The sequence below is a fragment of the Protopterus annectens genome, chromosome 6.part1 (assembly GCF_019279795.1).
Source record: "Protopterus annectens isolate FY-2018-M chromosome 6.part1, PAN1.0, whole genome shotgun sequence".
Lineage (NCBI taxonomy): Eukaryota > Metazoa > Chordata > Ceratodontiformes > Protopteridae > Protopterus > Protopterus annectens.
Window position 1 is genome coordinate 16,220,499 of NC_056738.1, and position 24,273 is coordinate 16,244,771.

Here is a 24,273-nt window from a genome sequence, read left to right on the forward strand (position 1 = left end):
ATTACTATTCTCTGGTTTACTTACTAGAGAAAGACAAGATGAAGTAGGTGAGAGATCCTTCTTTATCAGGTTACAAAAACAGACTGCCTTGACATTTCAGTCTCAGCTGGTATTAACACATATTTTTTCATGATGGATTACAGAATGACATCACATACATCTGGTCATGTGACTCCTGGTTCCCATGCTACCTCCTTGGCTAGAAGCTGTCAGGATTTAACACACACTTGTCAATAATACACACATTTAGAGCTTGCTAAGATCTGTTGCAGCTTCTGGAAGTTATAAAACAATTTCAAACCTCCACCTTTCCAGAGTAGCAATTAGTTGATGCCAAACACTACACAGAAAGCTTCTTAGTACAGACTTTTTTTTCTGGCTGTATTGAGAATGGAAAGATGCAATCTTTATGGCCCAAGCCAGGTAATTTAATTTCTGAACATTTTTCAATGTTAGCTGCAGCTTTACTGTGATTAACCTCTTCTGTTCCATTATCCTCTATTACAACATATTCATTTCAGCTGTTACAATGCATACATTTAATAAGTTACTACATGCATGTATATTTCTTTTCTGTCCAGCAGGACCAACTGTTGATACATTTTCAACACAAGCAAGCTTCACAAATACATTTTCAGCACAGATATCTGCACAAATCAGTTTGAGATACAAATAACATATAATTCTTTACAAAATTCCATCTAGCTATGCTGGCATATGTTACACATCCACTACCCTACTTCTGCTAGCATAGCTGGTAATACCTCAGATTGGCACAATAGACACTACAGATGCAAATGTATTCAGTTTAAGGAAACAGTGCTGCAAGAAAATTTTTAGATTATGAAGCTGTATATATTTTGAATTCAGGTAAGGAAAGTTAAGGGTAGCAGGACAGATATGTGAATCCACAGTTTTCATATGATTTGTGTTTGATCCAAGTGGATCAAATGTAGTCATTTCAGAATTTCATTTGATCAAGTTGCACTTGTTATATTATGGTAATGTTTTTCTCAGAGAAGAGCAGAACAGCTCTTTTTTTTGAGATTGTTGCATTGAACAGCTCTTTATTTTTGATGGTGCTAAGTTGGACATCTCTTTCTTTTTGAGGTTGCTATTGTGGAGACTATTTCTTCTCTGAGCTGTAGTGACCTCATTATTGATTAATTCATGTGCAGAGTATTAAGGGCAGTTCAGTTTCCCACTTGGCAGAGTGCAAGTGACTTGTGCTATTATGTTCATATCTTTTCATTTATCCATTTAAGATATTTAGTTACCTTTAAATGATTGGGTCATGGATTATCAGGTACATTTATTTTCATAGCTTTATATTTTAATCTAGTATGTTTATGATCTAAGTGATCACATGCACCACATTAGAAAGAAAAAAACTGTCTCTAATTCAAATAAAGTAGTTTTAGCAAATAGGTCAAAATATAAAGGGATGGCCTAAAATGCATTTCAGAAGAGATGTTAAGAATGAAGTTGAAAATTATGCTAGTAATGCATTGTAAAAGGAATATGCAGTAAATAGGAGATAACTGGGAAATGCAAGAAACCCATTTGGCTCACATGTTTGGTGTGTTTGACAAATTACTGGGATCATCCGAGAATTAAAGTCACTAAATAACAACATACGTTTGAGTTTCAGACTTCAAATCATTCAGAAAACATATGTTAAAACAAATCCTGTTACTCTAGCAACTTTCTATACTTATAAGAGTAATATTTAAAATATGTAACTCGAGGCACTGAACACTGACATCTGTGCAGTAACAGAGACCTGGTTCAAAGCTCCAGAGAGCACCCCTGCATTACCAGGCTTCAATTCATATCACACCTTTCGGCCACCTAACCCAGAAAGAAGCACTAAAGGCGGAGGCGTGTCCATATTCATTAAGGATATCCACACCTCCAGGTTAGTTGCACAGCATAATGCATCCGAGATTATCCAAGTGCAACTAACTCTGGGCAAGACCGCAATCCAAATTGTTGCTTGCTACAGACCCCCCACCATGCCCCAGGATTCACACTCTTCATTTCTTGATACTCTGGAAAGTATTAGGGTACAACCCAACACCCTAATAATGGGCGATTTCAACTACCCCACCATTAACTGGGAAAACTACGCATGTACCAACTCTTTTGCACAACGTTTTCTAGAATTCATAAATTCCAATGCCTTGGATCAACTTATTCACACCTCCACAAGTGGCAGCAATATCCTAGACCTGGTCATTACCAACATGGGAAACTGGTGTTCCACACCAGAGGTCAATTCCTCGTTGGTCAGATCCGACCACAAGCTAATCAGCCTAGACATCCACATCCCACTCCCTGCCCCAATTAGGGAAACCATCGTAAAAATACTTCTCCAAAGCCAACTTCACACTTCTTAAGACAGAAGTGGCAAACTTCATGACACCCATGCAGACGGACAATAGAGGTATGACTGCCAAATCCTACATAAATGCACTTTATAAGCACTTACACGAGTGCATGGATCATGCTATCCCTAATAGAACCAAGATGTTATCCTCCAAAAAAAGGAAGCCAATCTGGTGGTCCTCTGCCATAAACAAACTCTATAACAGAAGAAAGAAACTGTTGCAAAAAAGAGTAAAATCCCAATGACTGGAGGAACTCCCTGGTCAACCTCAGTAAGAAGCTGAGATCCCTCATAAAATCCTCCAAAGCTAGTTACAAAAACAAAATTGCCACTGACTCTAAAGACAACCACAAAGCACTCTATAGCTATGTCAAGAATCTAAATGGGAACACTCAGATCTGCTCTGAGTTACAGCACAATGGCACTAAATATACAGAACCAACTGATATTGCAAACATCCTAGCAGATAGGTTCAGTGCTAACTTTACTCCCCCTCTCACCCCCTAGAGGGCCCATCTCTATACCAGAAGAATGCAAAGTTCCTATAATCACGGCTGCACAGGTAAAAAACACACTCTCCAAAGCCGAGAATACAGCATCCATGGGACCTGACAATATCCCAGGCTGCGTTCTACACGAACTACAGAATGAACTGGCACCCTACCCAAGTACCATGTTCAATCATAGCCTCACCTCAGGCTTTGTACCCACTGAATGGCGCACTGCTACGGTTATCCCACTCCACAAAGGGGGAGCCACTACGGACCCCGGGAACTACCACCCCATGAGCCTGACGAGCCTGGTCTGCAAGGCCATGGAATGAATCATTGTGAAACTCATAAACAAAGACATTGGTAATCTCCAAACTCTGGACCCTACCCAGTTTGGATTTGTAAAAGGCAGATCATGTCTCCTAAACCTGACTTCTTTGAAGCAGTCACCAAAGCCATAGATGAGGGTAAAATGGTTCACACAGCTTATCTAGATCTCGCCAAGGCTTTCAACACCATCCCCCACTATGGAATTATAGATAAGCTCACTAAGCTAGGTATAAATCTCTATGTCACAAGATGGGTTGCCAACTGGCTCACAGACAGAACCCACACTGTGAAAGTAGCGGATTCCAAATCCGGCATCAGACCAGTGACAAGTGGAGTACCACAGAGTTCAGTCCTGGGTCCTCCCCTGTTTGGTATCTACTTCTCTGAAGTGCAGGCCAACACAGAAGGTCTTTGGCTAACAAAGTTTGCAGATGACTGCAAACTAGGAGCCATAATCGAAACGCCTAACGATGTGGACAAACTACAAAAGGGCCTCACTGAGACAGATACCTGGTGTCAAAGCCATCGCCTGAAGCTCAATGCCAAAAAGTGTATTGTCATCCTCTTTGGTAAAAACTCTGTACCCATGAACTACCACATAGCTGGTAGTCTACTTAATGCCGAAAATGTGATGAGACCTTGGGACACAGGTGGACAGTAGTCTCTCCTTTGATAATCACATCACCACAGTGGTCAGGAAATCCTTCTACATGGCTCATCTCTTCACAAAAGGATTCTCATCCAGAAAAAAAGAGGTCCTTGTTCTACTCATCACTCATTAGACCCATTATAGAGTACAACGCCCCTTTTGGTACGTACCTCACAAGACATCTACAACAACTGGAAAGACTACAGAAATATCTCACAAAGAGGATTACTGGCCTCAAACAGATGCCCTATGCAGACCGTCTCAAAAAACTACAGCTTTACTCCATCACATATCGCCTAGTCAGGGGCGATCTATGCCTAACATACAAAGCTATGTCAAACCCAGAGCTGTTGGACATGCTCCATTTAAAGAAATCCCAATCCCTCCGAGCTACACGCTCTAGGGACCTAAACCTTGTCAGCACAATAAACAGAACATGCTGGAGGGATAGATTCCTGTCCCAAAGACTTCCCATACTCTGGAACAGACTACCTATCTATGTCAAACAGAGCTCCTCATTATCACTCTTCAAGAAAAATCTTGATGATTGGATGGGAAATTCACCCCGGGGATCACTTCTATGGCTCTGCTCGACAGAGGCACAGGAAAATAATTTTCTTGGGTGGCGAAAGCCAGAGTACATTTTTTGGCTAGGCTAGTACACTGAGGAAGGCTGTGATATCATCCGTCCGAAACCGGTCTGATTATTTGTTTTCATGCGTAATTATTAATAAAAGGTTTTCAGGTCACAGTATGCTGGCTCTATAGTTTTGTTTTTTTCTAGGCTTGTATGGGCCCTAGGGCAGATAGCCTAGTACCTAGCTATGAACCTATGTCCCTATACTTGGGCCTTTATCCCCCTTTTGTCACTCTTTGCCCAGATTTCTTGCACTGAGAGATATGTCTACAAGTCTGTCAGTAGAGGCTTCACTCTTCAACAACTTACCACAAACCAACACATTTTTATGATGAACAGACTAAAAATGAGAAAAATCTAGAAAAGTTCTGCTAAATTTTGGGCAGTTGGGATGCAGTTTTGTTTTCCCCTGGAACTTTTCACACACTATAGCTAAAACTTCGAATGATCTCCCCCCATCTGTGATTTCTGCAGCTACCACCACTCTACAACCATCTCCTGTCTCTCTTTTCATGCCCCAATAAATATGTTTCCTCAAAATATTATCCATGGAAAATATGTACCGGTTAAAATCTGACTGTTGCTCTTTGCAAACTAAATGTACATATGTAAATATTTTTTACAATTGTCTACCGTTTTTAATTTCTTTATGACTTCTTTCTAGAAACTACAAGTTTAAAAGATATTACTTCCTACGCATTGTATTATATGTTTATTTCTGTAATGTGTTGTTCTAATGTAACTGGAGCTTTTCTCCCCGGGCCTCCGCTGTAAACGGACCTCGTCAAGTCGGACCATCCCGGTAAACAAAATTAAAATAAATAAACTTTATCTCCTTGAGCTAATACTGAAATGAGATGTTCACACAATCAGAGTTTTCTGATAAAACAGCAACAATAAGTAAAATACAATAGCTAACTAACGTCCCGTATCACTGACGATAATCCTTTTTGCTTTACCAGAGAGCGTGTGTACATCTAACTACACACACAAAAAGAAGGGGTGACGTATAAACATGAGGTAAAAATTAGAGACATAACAACTGACAAAAACAAGTGAACTTTTATGAATAATAAATACTTCACATCTTTACTGTCACAACACACATACTTAAAAAAACACAAGTAACATGATATAACGAATAATAGAAAAAAATTAAACGCTAACTTAAACAATACCCACTTCCGCTCGTTGCCCATCCTTCCTTACTACGTATACATTTTTGGAAGGAAGGAAGCGCCTACAGGCCCTATTATAAGGGTCACGTGGCCTACAGAAGCCCCTTTGCCTTTCTTCCTGAACATTGAGTAGGAGATCCCGAGCACAATGGACGTAAGTCTTTTGTCTTGAAGTTATAACGTGAATGTGATGCATATTTAGTAATATTCGTACTGTTTTTCCGATATTTCTTTGGCTAACCTAATTATAGTCTCCTGTAGTTTAGTTGGGTATTTGTTTAAAAATATGCGCATAAAAAAACTGGTTATACTAAGTTACATATTTTAGAATACGTATTGAATTGTTGGAATCCCTTGGTAGAGATTTGTCTAATATTAATGGTTACACTGTAAACTAATTCTTGACTTTGCCTGGTCTAATGCGCTAATAGCGAAAGTAGCAGGCACGCTCCCAACATGGAGGCTTGCTTTTAATCTTTGTTCTAAAATGGCGCTCGGAGACCTCTTCGGTAATTTCTTTTTTTGGCATTTTGTGTCTCTATCAATTAGAGTCCGTTTGATTACTTTTTGTGTATGTGGTAGGGTGTACTTCACGGTTTGTGGAGTTTTTGCGATTGTATTAGCCCGGTGCCTTGAAAGACTTTGGTACGCCATTGTGTGCTGTTTTTGAAATGACTATTCGATTATGGAAAATGGCATGAGTTTTTATTTGCTTAACGTTTTTCAGAACGACTCCAAAGAACCAGAGCAGTTGCGGAAGCTGTTTATTGGCGGGCTCTCGTTTGAAACCACAGACGACACGTTGAGGGAGCATTTTGAGCAATGGGGGAAATTAACCGACTGCGTGGTAAGTGTTTTTCATTTTGCTTGTTATATTTGCCCTAGTTTTTTCTGTACTTTACGCTGCTAGGTGTAGTCTTGCGCACCACGTGGCAAAAGGCCCTTCAGTTGTTTAAGATATACGTCTAAATGTGGCTTGGAGAACATGTTCAGATGAATTGTGTAAAATATTCCAAGGTTTAAGTACAATAGTCGTTTTACGGCGTGTGGCCCGTACACATAGCGGTCCCTAGTAAAACGCTAAACACGGTTCTCTGTGTTTTCTAGCAGACAAATTCAAAGTCTGATCAGTAATTTTGCTGCCGCCCAAGAAGCGACAGTGGTAATGCACACGTTTTTACATGGTTATTTACTTGTATTTCTGCATTTCTTCTCTGGAGCCAAGTCCCGTGATTAGCAGGTAGTCTGTACGGATCAGTGGTTCCACCGCCAATCTCCATGAGTTATGTAGTATCCATGTAGCTGTAAAAAAAAAATTAATCTCTGTATTGCTACTTTCCTATGGTGGCTGTCTTGATTAGTGCTTCAGTTTTACTGTGCTATGGTACAGGTTGGCTATAATTGACTAGTTGCTAGACGACTTAATAATTTAAGGGTTTTCAAGGCAACAAGTGCGCGTCAGGTACTGATACGTGCCCCCTCCCAATACAGTGGATATATGATCGGGTTAGTTTTGTGATCCGTGTATTTATTGGAAAATTGTAACCTGGGGTAGCCACGGCGTCCTTTTGGATAGGCCTTTGGGATCACTAGTTTAATTTGGCCATATTTTCAGACCTCTGAGTGCTAATTTCAAAGCTGGGTGGATAAGGGGCTTCAATGCATTGCATCAAATGGCTCTAAATCAACGGAAATGGGTCCTTAATTTTTTTAGTTGAGAGTTGGCAGTCCTATCACTTGCTACAAGTAGTAATGTTTAATGCAAGGATCTCAAACTGAGTGGTCAGCAAGGCATCGAGGTAATGACAATACTGAGATGGTTTAGCACGTTCCTTTGGGTATAGGCTCACCATTTGACAATATAACTGCATGGTACAGCATTTTTAGGAAACCGCATCAATTTATCCTATTTAATTAGTTCTACCTTGACTGCTTTGTAGCTCGTTTATTTTGATTAACATCGCAATCTCCCCTAAATCACAACCAAACCAACCTGTTGTATAGAGCTAATGTTTGGTCTGCATTGTGTTAAGATGTCAAAACTATCGACTAGCTCATACGCAATTTCTAACTCCTAAAACTACATAATCCCCTGCATTTGCCATGCGCATCAAGAGCTTATATCCTATTCTTGGGGTGGGATGTCTTTTTTTTGCGTGGTATGTCTGCTTCTAATATGTTGTCACTTTAATCAGTTTCCTCGTGCTGTATTGTATTCTGTGTATTCCATTAATTGTATGTATGCGGTTTGATACTGTGGAACTCCCTAGACTACTCATGGATATTACTCTTGACTATCATAGTAAAAAAACCACATTCAGTGTTGCTGTGTAGGCTTTTTTCTGAACTTGCGTGCAGAATGTGCAGTGGCACAATGGGTAAACTGAATAGGCACTAGATGGGGGGGGGGGGGGTTCTTTAGGTTGATAAATTTGGTTATACTTAAAATGGCCAGAGAGGGCTTGTAGCCTAGTAACTTGTGAGCCTATAGGGTGGCAGATAAGTCAAGATGGGATAAGATGGAGGCAAATGGATATTCGATGTGTTGTAATGAGACTAGTGTTCTGAGGTAGGTAGTATACAAGTATAAAGTAATGAAGGCTAAATGTGCTGCGGTTTTGTTTGTGCTTTTGCGATTAACAGCAAGGAAATTTGCTAGGTTTAGTTCAAAAGCTTTTATTTCTGTTATATGATTTAAATATTGGTGTCACTGTTCGTATGCAATTTCTTTGATTAAATGTCTATTTTGGGGCGATATTGCAGTGTGCTGGTTCACTGGCAGTTTGCGCAGGAGTAGGGGTGGTCAGGGTGATTGACGAGCCAAATTTCTGGGAAGTGGTGTGGAAATTGAGCACGATTGGGATGCTATGTATATTGGCCCGTGACACCATGCATTTAATGAATGTAGATAAGCAGCTCACTACTGTATGTTCCTGTAATATCAAGACCTTGTTTTGAAATGTGATTTCCACGGGTTTTCTTAATATAATCTGCAAGGAATTCTAAACTGCCTTTTTAACCATATCCCAGTGAATATAGTTACTTTTTCCCTTTGCAGGGGGATGCCCCATGCACCCCTTGTCTATTCTTGGAGTGGTATTTTTAAATAGTGTGGGGGATGCCACCACAAGGGAGTGTAGGGGGCATGCCCCCTGCAAAGGGAAAAGGTAAATATTTATAGTCAGGATGACTTGTATAGTTGATGTAATGCAATTAATTGCAATGCATCAGGCTTTGCTGTACTGTTCTGACTCCATTCCTCATGCATAGGCCTCATCAAAATGAGTATTTATGCTGATGAAGTCACTTGGTTATTCTGAAGTACTGCAAGATGCCAACCAGCTGGGGCAGGGTTGGGGCACTGCTTGCTACTGCGCACCTGGTGAAGCCAACCCAGTACACCGCCCATTTTTGGCTAGTCTGAAGACTCATGGACAGATTAAAATTTGATTGCTTTAGGCTAGTGATATCTTTGGGGGGGGCATGGGGGAAGTCGGGAGAGATTAACCATGTTGTTGGGAACCTCTCTGCTAATAGGTCGTCTGAACAGAACCCACATCCACACCCCTTTGGTCCTTTTTCACCAGTGACATGGTATATTTAATAATTTCAGATTTTATACTTTGTATCTACCATGTCTGCATCTTTGTACAACCCCAGCTGTAACTGTGAACTGGAAATTTCCTGTTTTTTTGACCCAAGCCTATGCCAAGAATTTAAGATGGAGTGCGAGCTTTTCTCAGACAAGGGCCAATACAATATTTGTGGAATCGACTTGTAAACTTTCCAGCGTAAGTGGCCGCCCTTATGCTCAAGGGAGCTACTTTTGTCACTCCCTATTGCTTGTAGTGTCAACGTGTAATCTAATGCTAGTGTTATGGAGAGGTTGTGGCTGAAGTATAATTTCACTGGTGGACATTGGTTTGTCTAAAAAACTAAGTACTGTGCTAGCTGCCCCTGTGGGCAGTTTTAAGCCTAGTAAATTTCCCATTTAAAGGTGAGAATCACACTGTACCATGTATTTGAGAAATTTAAACCATTTCACCAACCCAGAGGTTATGGTTCCCTTATGTGCTTACCCACCCCCAACACATTGGTTTCTGGCAAGTCTAAATTTAGTTGCTAAAAAACTGGTTTCATGGCCCACACTGCCGCACGTTTCAAGTCAGCTTTTTGACTGTAGTTCTTGGTCAAGCACTCCTTTGGCTACTAAAGTTAGTACAACTGTGCTTAATGGTAAAACTGTTGCACTGTAGCTTGGTAACAGTAGCAAGTATGTGCAGATTTTGGTGCTCCCTGGATGTCTTTAGCTACATTTCAGTATTGATGGGCGCACACTGCATTTCAGAAAACTGAAGAGCTTAAAATTTTGTAGCAGTGTGTCTAGTTTCTACTTGTGTAGTAGCCATTTTCACAAAGTTAAGTTGGACTCCATTTTACATATTTATGATTGACCCAAAATTACACTACGCAGATGTGATCGTGCAATGCAACAGCAGTTAATTCTTAGGGGGGGGGGCAGACTTGTGACTGCGCTTATGTCCCATTTCATTTTCAGCAGAGCAAGCTGTCTTAAGGCAGGGTGAAATGAGCATCCATGTCAAAATCCTGCTCTTTATCCCCAAATCGGTGCTGTACAATTTGTCTGCGTAGTTCTGACACTTGGATATTAAGGACTTTGCAGCTGGCCTTAGTTGTGACCAGGTGAAGTATTTGGGAACATCACGTTGGAGGAATATATGCAGCCCCACCCACACGAACCTAAGCAACCCCATGTGTCAGTGTGGATAAAGGCTGCATATTTGTGGGTGATTACTTGTTGCCGAAATGGTGTATTCTTGTGCAGTAGACTGCTCCTGGACTTTGCTTCATGCATGTCTAAGTAGTTAGTCGTGTATTTTTCATAAAAAGGCATAGTTGGTGTGTGCATGCACTAAATTTGTGTAGACCTTTTCTGTTATACCAGTTGTATTTGTGCTATGGATAGGATTTTATTGTACGTCAGTCTGTGTGTATATTTTTGCGTAACTAGTTGCCCAAACTTTTTTGCTGTCCACTTAGTGGATCATGCGTGTGTAGAGGTTACAGGCAACAAAGCTACTGCCACAATGAAAGTGTAGTATGTAACCTAACTTAGCCATGAGGGTGAACTTGATTGTTGTAAAGTTAAAAATTGCTTGTTCTGATATATTTTCACTTTTAGGTAATGAGAGACCCACATACAAAAAGATCCAGAGGGTTTGGGTTTGTGACTTACTCTACTGTACCTGAAGTAGATGCTGCAATGGCTGCTCGGCCGCACAAAGTTGATGGCAGAGTAGTTGAACCAAAAAGGGCGGTTTCCAGGGAGGTGAGTAATCAAACGGCTCCACTATTTAAAAAAATGAGAAAGTTAAAGATGAAGATGTTTACTGTGTGCTTATCCTGCAGGATTCTGCAAAGCCTGGTGCACACCTGACCGTAAAAAAAATATTTGTTGGTGGTATCAAAGAAGACACAGAGGAATATCACTTGAGGGAGTACTTTCAAGAATTTGGCAAGATAGAATCCATTGAAGTCATGGAAGATCGTCAGAGTGGGAAGAAAAGAGGATTTGCCTTTGTTACCTTTGAGGACCATGACACTGTTGATAAAATTGTTGGTAGGTAGTTATAACCTAATTAATGTCAACTTTTAACAAATGGGGGTACTACAATGTGTGACTGCATTTTAAGATTTAATAATTAAATCTGACAGCATTCTAAGATTTAATCTCTGCGTTCTTAGACTGTAAGCTTTTTTCCAGGTTCAAGACTTGGGATAAAAAAAGATTTATTTGTATACTTTTCAGGAATGAGGGGCCCAGTAGCAATTTTTTAATATCTACATTTTTTCAGTTCAAAAGTATCACACCATAAACGACCATAATTGTGAAGTTAAGAAAGCACTTTCAAAGCAGGAGATGCAGACTGCTTCACAAAGAGGTGGTAAGTGAAATTGTGTAATTTCTGGGTTAATGTGTAGCACCATATCAGTAAATTTTGCCTTTTAAGCCTGAGTTGAAAAGTAAATGCACTGATATTTTTAGTATTTGGGGTAGTTCTAATGAAATAAAAACTACACCCCATTCTGTTTCAGGTTTCATGAGTAGTGTCTCCCAAGAATGTTTTTTTTCAGCATTGCTTATACCTAGATAATTTTCTAACAATGTTTTGATGGCTACTAATCTAATTTACCCCATTAAGGTCGTGGTGGCAGTTCAGGCGCATCCATGGAGCGTGGTGGAGGTTATGGAAGTGGAGGCAGTGGTGGAGGAAACTTTGGTCGTGGTGGAGGAGGAAACTTTGGAGGAAGAGGTAATGTCTTCCCCTTTATATTGTAGTGGTTTATTTTCGGTATTTTAGTTGGCACATAAAAGCAGTGTTTGTAAATTGAAATTAAATTTCACTAGTAGTTACAGTATTAACAAGAAAATGATTCGATTATAGGAGGATATGGTGGCAGCAGAGGTGACTATGGTGGCAGTGATGGCGGATATAATGGATATGGTGATGGTAAGTTTTGGCTAATGTTTGTTCTGGCACTTGGTGGTAACATGAAGCAATGAGCACAGATTGCTAAGCTGTTTAGTACATCAGTTTTGCCAACATTGACCCTGAAAGTATGAAATTGACATCTGCATTGCTGCCCCATCTGTGTCCTTGTAGAGCCTGGTTGGCAAGGCAGTAGCTACATCAAGGGGGTTGGTACTTGATTCTTGTATAAAATCAAACAAGTTTGAAAACATTGGGGGGTGGTATACCAGGTCTGTAGTCTGGTAACTTGAATCCACATATGGTTGTTTTCTTGTCCTTTATTGGGTATTGCCTAATCATACTGGCTGTTTCATTACAGATAACTGAAAAACTTGCACACACTTAAACTTTAGGCTTTTGCTCCAGATTTTCAGGCGGCCACAGTGGTGCAGCTTTTAGCATCGTCACCTCACAGCAAGAGGTTCTCCGGTTCGATTCTCGGCTGGGGTGTCTTCTGTGCGGAGTCTGCATGTCCTCCCTGTGGTCACATGGGTTTCCTCCGGGTGCTCCGGTTTCCTCCCACATCCCAAAGACATGCAGTAGGTGGATTGGACACTCTAAATTGGCCCTAGGTGTGTGTGCGCGTGCCTTCTGTGGAAGGTTGGGCGCTGGGCTGGCAACTCCACTGCCAATCGTGAACGGACAGATGATCCGCTGTGGCGACCCCTAACCGGGAAAAGCCGAAAGTAGTAGTAGTGGTTTGAGAGACTTGCCACTGCTATGTAAAGTTTAGGTATGAGGGTGACACTTAAAGCTGTGTAATGGATTAAAGGGTTTGACTCTGTACAATTGGAAACTTTTGTGAGATTTGTTGCTGGGCTTTCCTTGTGCTGCTGACACCACTAGCATTGTCATGACTTTGCATCCCTGACTTTTTGACCTGTTCATTGCCCTTGCTATAATTTAACAGGTTCCTGCATATTTGCAGCACTGAGCCCATAGTTATCTACTGGGCTTTTCTGTCAAGTGTGTGGTGGTCTCTTCTGAGCCCTTTCACTTCAGCTGTTGATCCATAGTTCCCCCAAGCCTGTGGCTGCTTTATGCAGCTTGGAAATATTGGAAGATTTGCAAGTACTACTCCCAAGCCACAAAATCAGGAGGAATGTATTACTGGACTTTGAGGACTAAGGTTTGACCTGGCTTGCATGTCCTTGCTGAGAGTTTGGATCAACTTGTTATCATATGATTTGCTGCATAGTTTTCTTTTGCATTCTTTTGCCTAGTTTTGAAGGTTTGACAAATGATTTTAGTTTTGCTTGTTCGTCTTGGCATTAGATCCTCAGTCCACTTCTGGTCACACCATTGCATCAAACATTTACAAGTATTCCATGTTTTGGATTGTCTATCTTTAGTCTTAATCAATTTAAAACAAAATGGGGTTGGAGATCCGCACACGTTTTTCAGCTACAATATTTGTCTGCTAGAGGGAGTGGACAGACGGAAGCAAATTTAGGCTGACTTGCTGTTCTGCAAGCTCTTAGTCTGACAAATTTCTGTTCTGTCATGTATGCGCCTTACTGGAGTTTGGTGTTCTGGACCATTCTTGAATAGTGGCTCTAGTGGGGAAGACCAGGTGTCAAGTGGGGAAGAACACAAGTGTGGCTGAGCGATCTTTGCCTATTCTTGACTCCCAACCACCGGGTCTGTAGTAGTCACTGGACACTACCATGGTTTTCATGAAATCCTTTCTTTCCCATAATGCTTTGTATGACTCATGCCAGACATAAGGGAATAACTTTGAATTCCCATGCCATTGGTAATGGGATTTTTGGGTCACTAACTTCTGTAAAAGGACTGCAGGTTTTCTGTCTCTACCATTGTTTGGCTTGGACCTTGTTTTGTTTTACACTAAAATTGTCCAGCTACAACCAGAGAAGTAAATTGCAGGCCTTTGTTCAAGGTTCTTTTTTGGTCTAAGAGGAATTTATTTGGCAATGGTCTCGGTGCAGTGACAGTTGCAGTAGTGTGAGGGGGTGGCTCGATGTTCCTCTTACTGCAAAAGCACTGAATAAATAGGCCTGCAGTTATGCCTGTAGTCTGATTACTTCTATAGTGTGTAAAACCAGGTCTGAGCCAAACATTGAGGGTGATTAGAAGCAGTCCTTTTACAGAAGGTAAAAGTAACAATACCCCATTGAGTCAATGGGATGGGAATTCAGCGTTATTTCCTTATGTCTGGCATGAGTCCTACAGAGTATTACAGGAAAGAGAAAGTTGAGGAAAATATGATCACGATGCATCAACCCCTTTCATCATTGGTAGCCATGTTGTGGAAAACAGGCTAAAATTACAAATAAAGCACTAGTGTTTTTTGAGGTGTTAAAAATATGGATCAGGAAACTTAGTTGTAGGGTGGAATTCCTTTAAGGGCAGGCTGAGCAGTGAAAGGTCACATGGTATCAAATTAGGGCTGACTGAACCCAACCTTGTACCACAGGAATCTCAGCTCAGAGCTTTGGCCTTTGCACCACCTGCTAGATCATTGAGGTCTTGTGTGTGCAACCAGAACATGAATTGCTCTCAAACAGAAGCTGTCCATTTAGTGATGCATTATGATCTGCTTCGGGTGTCGGGGAGGGGGTATCATTGATACTAGAAGGTTTGTGTACTGCCTGCTTGATTTGTGCCATGTAGCTATGTGAAACAAGTTGTATCAGAGTTGCTGATCCCTGGGCTTTGTTTTTAGTTCCTGTTACTGATCCATTGCCTTATTAGGAAGGAGGGAAGTTTCTTTGCTTACCAGTGGGAGTGGGAAGCACTGAGCAGCCTTTTTGTCCGAATTGGTGAAGTTTCAGCCAGAAACTAGTAGTCTATTGGTCGTTTTGGGCCAATTCCTAGTTCAGCCCCTGCTATAAAACACGCTAAACACGTGTTTTCCAGCTTGTACCAACTCTGCACAGATCCTCGTGGTGGCCTGCAGAGTGATCCAAGCAGCAGAGAGCTAAAAGAGTGACTTTCTACCAGATATAAGTATTTTTGTGGCTTTCCCACTGTTATTAAGCTAGCGACTGCATTTAGACTGTTTTACTGCTACTTTAAGTGATTTCTGCATTTTACACTGTTTATTGCACTTTAAGTTACTAATTGTTGCAAATTGTTTCTGTAGGCTACACACTAAAGTCGCTAGCGATTTACAGCATTTATAGCATTTACTGTCTGTTTTTTTTTCCTTATCTCTGTAATAAAACAAAAAAATCTCTTGTTTTCCCACTTTGCTGAACTAGAGTAGTCCAGTTTCAGAGTTGCTGATCCCTGGGCTTTGTTTTTAGTTCCTGTTACTGATCCATTGCCTTATTGGGAAGGAGGGAGGTTTCTTTGCTTGCCAGTGGGAAGCACTGTTGGTGGGGTTTCAGCCAGAGACTGGTGGTCCATTGGTCGTTTTGGGCCAATTCCTAGCTCCCTTCAGCCCCCTGCTATAAAACACGCTAAACTGTACTGCTGATCTAACCAGCATATCCTATAACTGAAAAGTTCATCTCTACTTGATTCCCAAGTAGACTATTCTCTATCTGTAAAGCCTAGCACTTACTCCTACAGTACTTGCACCTTGATAAAGCACTCTTATTATAGATAGTACCCCACCAGCCCAAAACCCACTTCCCCCGGAGTCCTTTGAAAGTTCTTTATCTACTACTTCTAGTATGTGGCGGCATCAGTTGCTAGTGTCCTCTCCAGCTCAACTGGTGAACCTGGGAATATTGAGGCAATGTTACAATTGCCTCATGTACACAGACAATCCTCTCCTTCTCCCACAAAACACAAATACATGAGATGCAACTATAACTGGAGGCTGAGCTCTCTCAACATAGGACTGGCAAGACCAGACAGGAGGAGAAGGCAACCACACACAATACATACCCAGTCACACATGGTACCATCACAACTTCAAATCATACACATACTCACACAAAGACATACTGGAGGCTCTGGTCAAAAATTTACCAAAACAGCAGAGGCCACCAAAGCAGACACCCAAACAACTACCACCTCACGACCCAACACATGCAACACATAGACCACACAGTCAGAGTGTCAAACAGTCACAGCCCTTAAGGCCAAACAAAATGCCAGACACACTTGTCATTGGTGATTCCATAGTCAGACACACTGGCGTCCGCTCACCAGACTGAGTAAGGAGAAGGTCACAGTAAGCTGCCTGTCGGGCGCTAGAATCCGCCACATAATGCAAGCACTCAGGTCTCTCAATCATTGTCCACGCTGGTGTCAACGACCTGACTTGGACTACATGAAAGGGGCGCCGAGGAGCTCTCTGATTATGTAGCCCAGGCAGGTATGACCCTGACCTTGAGCAGTATCCTACCTTCACCTAGAATGATGCCACAATACAGTGATAAGATGATCAGCTTTAATAATTGGCTTAAATTCTGGTGTCATTCAAAGGATCCAATGTCTGTCTGCCTGGGATGACATGCTGGACGCTTGCACCTGTCACCCTGGGCTTCCAGATATTGGCAAAGGCTCTTGCCACCCCCATCGTGCCTTTTTAGGCAAGGCTCAAATTCTAAACCTACCACCCTAGAACACCAAAAGGAAAAAACTAAGGGTAATGCTGCTCAATGCCAGAAGTCTCAATCTCAAGATGCCCTTCTCAATATGGAGAACATCGATGTCTGTGCTGTGACAGAAACCTGGTTCAAAGCTCCTGAGAGCACCCCAGCACTAACAGGTTTCACCTCATATCATACGTTCCGGCCCCAAAATCCGGACAACACCAAGAAAGGAGGGGTGTCCATATTCATAAAGGACACCCACACCTCAAGGTTCGATGCATCTGAGTCCATCCAGGTGCAATTAACCATAGGCAAGACTGCTCTGCAATTTGTAGCATGTTACAGGCCACCCTCTCAAACTCAGGAACCTCACATGGCCTTCCTGAAAACATTGGAGGGATAAATGCATCTCAAACACCATCATACTAGGTGACTTCAACTACCCTAATATAGACTGGGAACACTACTCAAGCCCGAACACTCTAACCCAAAGATTCCTGGAGTTCATAAACTCAAATGCCATGGAACAACTAGTCACCATCCCCACAAGAGGTGAAAACATACTTGATCTCATCATCACGAACATGGGATCAAAATGTTCAACACCGAAGTATACCCCTCACTGGTGAGATCAGATCATAAACTAATCTCGCTGGAGGTCCTCATCCCGCCCACCTGAAACTAAAAAGACGACAGTGAAAAACTTCATTTCACACTTCTAAAACTAGTGTGGTCTCCTTTAAGGCCCCTGAGCCAGTGGTAAACATTACTCAAACCGCTGAATCACTTACAAATGCCTTCTACCAGCACCTACAGGACTGCATGGATCAGGCAATCCCAAACAAAACTAAGACTCTCTGTACCAAAGGCAAGCGTCCAGTCTGGTGGACCCCAGCCATAAACAAGCTCTACAACAAAAGGAGGAAGCTACTACAAGATAGAGCAAAATCCTTGAAAGGTAAGACACCTTTGATCATTATAAGTAAAATAAGAGCTCTCATAAAATCATCCAAGGCAAATTTTGAGAGAAAAATCGCCAAGGACTCTAAAGACAATCATAAGGCCTTCTTTAGCTATGTTAGAAACCTAGGAGGAAACTCCCAGATATGCTCAGAATTAGTTCAAAATGATGTGAAAATTACTGAACCTACACACATTGCTAACATACTGGCTGACAGGTTCAGTGCAAACTTCTCCCCCACCCCAAAAGGAGAGATATCTATTCCAGAGGATTGTAGCCCCCCAAACATAGCCAACGCCCAGGTGAGAAGTGCCCTCCCTAGGGCAAAAGACGGAGCATCCATGGGACCGGATGGTGTCCCCGGCTGTGTGCTTCATGAACTCAACGAGGAATTAACCCCACAGTTAGGACAGCTGTTTTAATCTTAGCCTCACCTCAGGATACTGTGGTCCCACTTCATAAGGGCGGTGCCTCCACAGACCCTGGAAATTACCGCCCCATTAGCTTGACAAGCCTTATCTGCAAAGCCATGGAGAGGATCATAATGGAACTCATAAATAAAGACATAGGGAACTTACAGACTTTGGATCCAACCCAGTTTGGCTTTGTCAAAGGCAGATCCTGCCTCTTAAACTTGGTTGACTTTTTCGAGACCGTCACCAAGGCCATTGATGAGGAAAGGCTGTCCATACAGCCTACCTCGACCTGGCAAAGGCCTTCACACAATACCCCACTCAGGTATCATCGAAAAACTCATCAGCTTGAATGTAAACCCATACATCACAAGATGGGTTGCAAACTGGCTAGCGACAGAACCCACAGGGTCAGAGTTGCTGGAGCCATGTCAGACTCAAAGCCTGTCACAAGTGGTGTCCCACAGGGCTCAGTCCTGGTCCACTCTTGTTTGGCATCTACTTTTCTGAAGTACAAGCAAACACAGGAGGGTTATGGCTGACAGAGTTTGGAGATGGCTGCATACTGGGTGCCAGAGTGGAGAACACATCTGACACACAGATCCTCCAGACCGGGCTCACAGAAACGGATAACTGGTGCCAGAGCCATGGCCTGAAGTTAAACGCCAAAAATGCATAGTCATACCCTTCGGGAAAAACAAGGTTACCCCTAGCTACCATATAGGTGACAATCCACTGAGCACAGAAAAAGTCATCAGGGATCTGGGGACCCAAGTTGACAGTAGTCTTGCGTTTGACACTCATGTTGCTAAAGTAGTTAGGAAAACCTTCTATATCGCCCACCTGATCATGAAGGGATTCACATCTAGATCAAGGGAGGTCATCGTCCCCTTGTACTCATCACTCATTAGACCTATGATTGAGTACAATGCCCCGTTCGCAATGTATCTGACCAGACACCTGATGCAGCTTGAAAGGCCCCAAAAGTTCCTCACCAAAAGGATAAAGGGTCTCAAAAATATGTCTTATGCTGCCCGACTGAAAGCACTCCAGCTTTATTCAGTCTCATACCGCTTGCTCAGAGGTGACCTGTGCCTGACATATAAGGCCATGTCAAACCCAGATTTGATGAATATGCTTCACCTCAAAAAATTTAGATCCCTCAGAACCACAAGGGCGGGAGACTTAAACCTTGACACGGTTATAAATAGAACGTGCTGGAGGGACAGATTCATCACCCAGAGACTCCCTATGCTGTGGAACAAAATCCCGGTACATGTGAGGCAGAGCACCTCGCTGGCCTTGTTCAAGAGGAATCTTGACCAATGGATGGGAGATCGCAGATATACCCCAGGGATTACTTCAGTGTCACTGCTTGACAGAGGCACAGAAAAATGATAGGCATAGTTTTTATTCAAACTAAAGGGGTGGCGAAAGCCACATAACTATGGGCTAGGCTTATAAATGCCCTTGGGCAGATAGCCTAGTATGAACCTATGAACATGTATCCGTCTTGGTTTATAGAACGTTGATAATGTAAAACAAGACTGATTCTAATGTAGTTAGGGTTTTACATGATTTAGTCATGTTTCATATTCAATCGCAAATGTATGTGCTGTTTTGGGTACTGTATGCTATAAAGTAGGAGTGCTAGAAGCATGGTCTTTGCTCAGCAGGTTTATAGCTGTAAACTGGCCTTTTAGTCAATACATAGTTGTAATTGGTTAAAATTGTGTACTCTGCAATATATTCACACTTTTTCAGTTGTATAGTAAGTGTATTATAGTAAGAAGTATTGTGTGCAGCGGGCATTTTAGATGAGGATGTATATAACTGTGATTTCCCTTTTAGGAGGTGGTTTTGGTAGTCGTGGCTATGGAGGCGGCTCTGGTGGTGGCTATGGCGGAGGCTCTGGCGGCTATGGCAGAGGCTCTGGTGGCTATGGTGGAGGTGGGTCTGGAGGTCCCTACGGCGGAGGCTCTGGAGGTTATGGTGGCAGCTCTGGTGGCGGCTATGGAGGTGGCAACTCTGGAGGCAGCGGCTATGGAGGTGGCAGCTCCGGCAGTGGCGGTGGCTATGGAGGTGGCAGCTCCAGTGGTGGCTATGGAGGTGGCAGCTCTGGAGGCGGCGGCGGCTATGGAGGTGGCAGCTCTGGAGGCGGTGGCTATGGAGGTGGCAGCTCTGGAGGCGGCGGCGGCTATGGAGGCGGCAGCTCTGGAGGCGGTGGCGGCTATGGAGGTGGCAGCTCTGGAGGCGGCGGCTATGGAGGTGGCAGCTCTGGAGGCGGCGGCTATGGAGGTGGCAGCTCTGGAGGCGGCTATGGAGGAGGATCTGGTGGCCAAGGTGGCGGCTATGAAGGCTACAGTGAAGGCAGTGGTGGTGGCGGCTATGGTGGTGGTAAGTTTGTAATTGCTAGTATTTTAACTTTCTGACTTTGCAACCAGTTAGTCAATGTGGCAAGGCATCAAGTAACCATGCTTGGGGGTGGGGGCATATAGTGGAGTATGCTATTAACTAGGACAGAGTTGAATCTAGTGCATATGACTTGCCATTTAATTGTATCGCAGCCGCTTTCCCTGTTTATATGCAACTGTTGAATTATCCCCACTCCGTAACCATGTGGACTGGCTTTCCTGGCCAGAGTTAATTTCCTTATACATATTGCTTGGTGTAGTCTGTTCACAAGGACTAGAGTTTGGGTAAATGCTAAATGAAAATTGAGCAGTGTCTTGAGCTTAGCACGACTCCAGGTTTGATGCGTGTGGTACTGTACTACTGAACTTCCAAAAACGCACTAAAACAAAACCGCTCGGGCTAAAATTCCAGTTACACGCTTCTAATATTTTTAAACAAACTTTTTTCATATGTACTGCATGTGGTACTGTGCCTGACACTGCATGGATGCATTGGGTGTTGCACTTATAAGGTTTTATCAGTTAACTTTTGTTTTTCAGCATGAGATCACCCCTTTCTAAGTCTGCTTTGCCCGGGTGGTCTGTTGGGGCTGCTAATCTATATGTGGTTTGTGCCAGATTTCAAACTGGTAGTGTACTTAAACCATTGGGTTTGCCACACTGATAGTTGTTTGGCCCTGTTTCTGTGCAGGGCATCTCCTCTGGAACTGGAGGGTTTGAACATGTCATGCTTTCTTTCAGAACTGTGACTAACATTCCTTGGTCATGTCTAGCCTGAGCACCACACATGCATACAAATGGCAGTTTAGGATTATATGAAGTTACTAGGCTAATGGTCCTAGGGCCCTTACAAGACTAGCCAAGTTCTACCCTTATTTCCATGATCAGTACCTGTTGCTCCTGTCCAAGGACACAGGTGGAACCCCTGGGATGAATTTATGGTTTACCCATTCATTCATTTTCTGAAGGCAGTGTCCTTTAATTATATGAGCAGTATATAATGCAGTATATAATGCCCTTACCACTTTGGAGACATGATCAAAGGTAAGGTTGCTGTCAACATCTGTGCCAGTCTCTCATCACTGTACTTTGGTGATGCTATTGATGTGGTAGGGGCATTGCTGTTACAGAAAGGCAGGATAATGCATTTTTTGCATTGACTTTGGTGCCAGTCATGGCCTTAATCATTTTTAAGACCCTTTTGTAGGATGTTGACATTTGGAAATTGACAGCTAGTCATCTGTACTGCTGAATGTGGTTCAGGTAGTGCTAAATTTTCCATGCCATCTAGGCATGCAGAAACACCGTAGTTGCTCCTGTTTCTGTTTTTTGCTATTTCAAAAAGTTGTACTGCAGTGTACCACAGTGCAGTTGTAGGTTTAGTATTGGGTCTGATTTTTTTGATTTGCTAGCTTGTCAGTGTTTGGGTATCTTAAATTTGTTTGTACTAGTCACTAATATTGGCTTTTCTTTGAAGGCAACTATGGCAGCAGTGGAGGTGGCGGTGGAGGCAGTTACAATGACTTTGGAAACTACAGTGGACAGCAACAGTCAAATTATGGTCCTATGAAAGGTGGCAGCTACAGTGGTAGGACGTCTGTTAGCCCCTATGGTAAGTCTTAATTTTTTTATTAGTAAACATTTCTACTCTGGTTAAAAGTATAGTGCACACTACTTTTTTGGATAATCTGAATGTTAGAGGGCTTAAATTTTCAAACTAGTCACTGGCACATGTCTTGGTATCCAACCTAATCTAGATCAGGGCTTGGTGTATCTAAATTTGCTGCAGTTGCTGCTTTGTGAGTGAACTCTAATTCCCTTTGCATAGGGTATGCAACCTATTGCTGCACTGTTTAGTCATAGCAAGTGAACTTAGCTATGAGAGATTTGGGCTTCTGTTGAAGGGATCCGTTGTGCCACCTTCCCAGAACTGTGCCAGAAAGGTCAGTTGCGGGCCTCCTAGTGGTATTCAAGTTTGATAGGAAAGTTGGCACTTAAGCAAGAAGGCTGAATGATCTTAAAATGTCCTTTCTGGTTTAAAGTTTTTAGTGGGAGATGGGTACACTTAGTAGTTTTATCAGAGTCGTTTGTGCGTTAGCGGAAGGGGCAGTTAAGTCCCTGTATCTGAATTGTTTTTGAGGCCTTTTTAACTTGAAACGTGTGACTTTCATGTGAGTAATGTCAGGTCTAGCTTTATTGAAGGAAGTCTTGGTAAGCATATTTGAAACTTCAGTGGCCAATATTTGGGGTTCTGTTCTGCATCAGTCTGGTGGTTGTATGTGTAAAAATGCATGGTGTGTGCTGACACGAAATTTTAGACATTCATATTCTCAAATTGCTGCTTAGTTTCTCGGAAAATTATATACAGCATTATATTAGATTGCCATTACAGCTCTTTATAAGACCATTCATGGCTGTTTAGGTGTGTTATTCTTTGTAAAATGTCGTTCATTGCATTTTTTGCTTTAGGTGGCAGTGGAGGAGGCGGAGGTGGTGGTGGAGGAGGTAGTGGCGGTGGTTTTGGATCTGGAAACCGAAGGTTTTAGTGTTGGAAAAGGTAGGTAGCTAACTTAGCACTTCATGATGCTGCATAATATTCTAAACCATCACCAGAGTGTAATAATTGTCTTATCCTATATTCAACAGGCTACAGTTCTTAGCAGGAGAGAATGAGCGAGGAGTTGTCAGGAAAGCTGCAGGTTACTTTGAGACAGTCGTCCAAATGCATTAGAGGAACTGTTTTATCTGCCACAGGAGGAACGATGACCATAGTCAGAAAAATAACTGCAGCTTAAACAGGAGATCTTTCTTGTTCAGGACTGTTTTCCTCTAGCTACAGATGCAAAAAGTGCAGCTATTTAATGCAAATAGTGTCTGTTAGATGTACATTCCTGACGTCTTATCTGTTATAGTTATGTCTTTATTTTTTCATTGCATCAGGTATAATGCCCATGTAAATTTTGTGGTAGTGGTACCAGGAATAAAAACGAAGAACTTTTTAACTTTTTAATATCTGTGGAGTCTTTAACACTGTGGAGTCGTTTTTCATGCAGCGAGTATTACTGATGGTTAATTTCCCCACAGGTGCTCTTTGCTGGTTAAAATCTCAACTATGTTCTGGCAAGGTGCAACTGTGTGATCATTTGTGGTGCTGTCTGCATCTGTCTAGCGTGCTGGTTGCCCAGCGATATGCTTTGTGAATAACTGTGGTGTCGCACCACCACAAGGTTGGCAATTTTGTCCATCTTTGCGATGCCCTGGATAGTCTTAAGACTTCCGGGGTTTGAGCCCACCCCATAAAATGCCATCCCTCAAGCTTGCCTAGCTAGTTGGAAGTTTTGTATTTTGTTGGGCAGAGGTGGGACCTGCAGAAAATTACTGTTGGTGGAACAACCCAAGGTTGAGACTGAGTTGTGGGCAGAACTCTAGTTAAACTAGGATTTGACTACAAGGTGGCAGTGTACCTTTTAAAAGCTTTTTAAAAATCAGAGGTGTACTTCCTATGCAGTTTTCACTTTACTGATGGGCTTCTATGTTTAGCTCTGAGTATAAGCATTCATTACTTGTAAGAGCTTGTATTTCTGGTGTTTATACTGTGCTGTATAGGCAGTAGTTTCCTTAACTTGTCACTCTACCTCATGGATAGGTGGCATTGTTTGAATGCTCTGCAGAGTGCTGACGTGTACTAGTCATGGCCGCCCAGAGGCATTGGACAGGTTCCAATCAGTCTTGCAAACTTAGGTAAG

General features: G+C 42.4%; 1 protein-coding gene across 5 annotated transcripts; it reads left to right on the forward strand.

The window, feature by feature from the left end:
• The first annotated feature begins 5,695 nt into the window (after positions 1-5,695).
• LOC122805358 (heterogeneous nuclear ribonucleoprotein A3-like) lies at positions 5,696-23,537 on the forward strand. Of its 5 annotated transcripts, none has more exons than XM_044075448.1 (12): positions 5,696-5,828; positions 6,402-6,521; positions 10,878-11,024; positions 11,105-11,315; positions 11,551-11,640; positions 11,899-12,009; positions 12,142-12,207; positions 19,965-20,270; positions 20,397-20,510; positions 22,005-22,139; positions 22,997-23,084; positions 23,174-23,537. In XM_044075448.1, the coding sequence occupies exons 1-11, from the start codon at positions 5,823-5,825 to the stop codon at positions 23,071-23,073; spliced, it is 1,383 nt and encodes a 460-aa protein (XP_043931383.1). In that variant the 5' UTR covers positions 5,696-5,822; the 3' UTR covers positions 23,074-23,084; positions 23,174-23,537. The 5 variants fall into 5 exon arrangements, with proteins under 5 accessions (XP_043931383.1, XP_043931384.1, XP_043931382.1 ...); XM_044075449.1 differs by having other exon boundaries at positions 19,965-20,222; positions 20,352-20,510; XM_044075447.1 differs by having other exon boundaries at positions 19,965-20,162; positions 20,223-20,510.
• The last annotated feature ends 736 nt before the right edge of the window (positions 23,538-24,273 follow it).

What these genes read in the sequence shown, in the direction of transcription:
- LOC122805358 (XM_044075446.1), top strand. An exon ending in ATATAATGGATATGGTGATG is followed by an intron (nt 12,208 to 19,964) that starts GTAAGTTTTGGC and finishes TTTCCCTTTTAG; the next exon opens with GAGGTGGTTTTGGTAGTCGT. An exon ending in GACGTCTGTTAGCCCCTATG is followed by an intron (nt 22,140 to 22,996) that starts GTAAGTCTTAAT and finishes TTTTTGCTTTAG; the next exon opens with GTGGCAGTGGAGGAGGCGGA.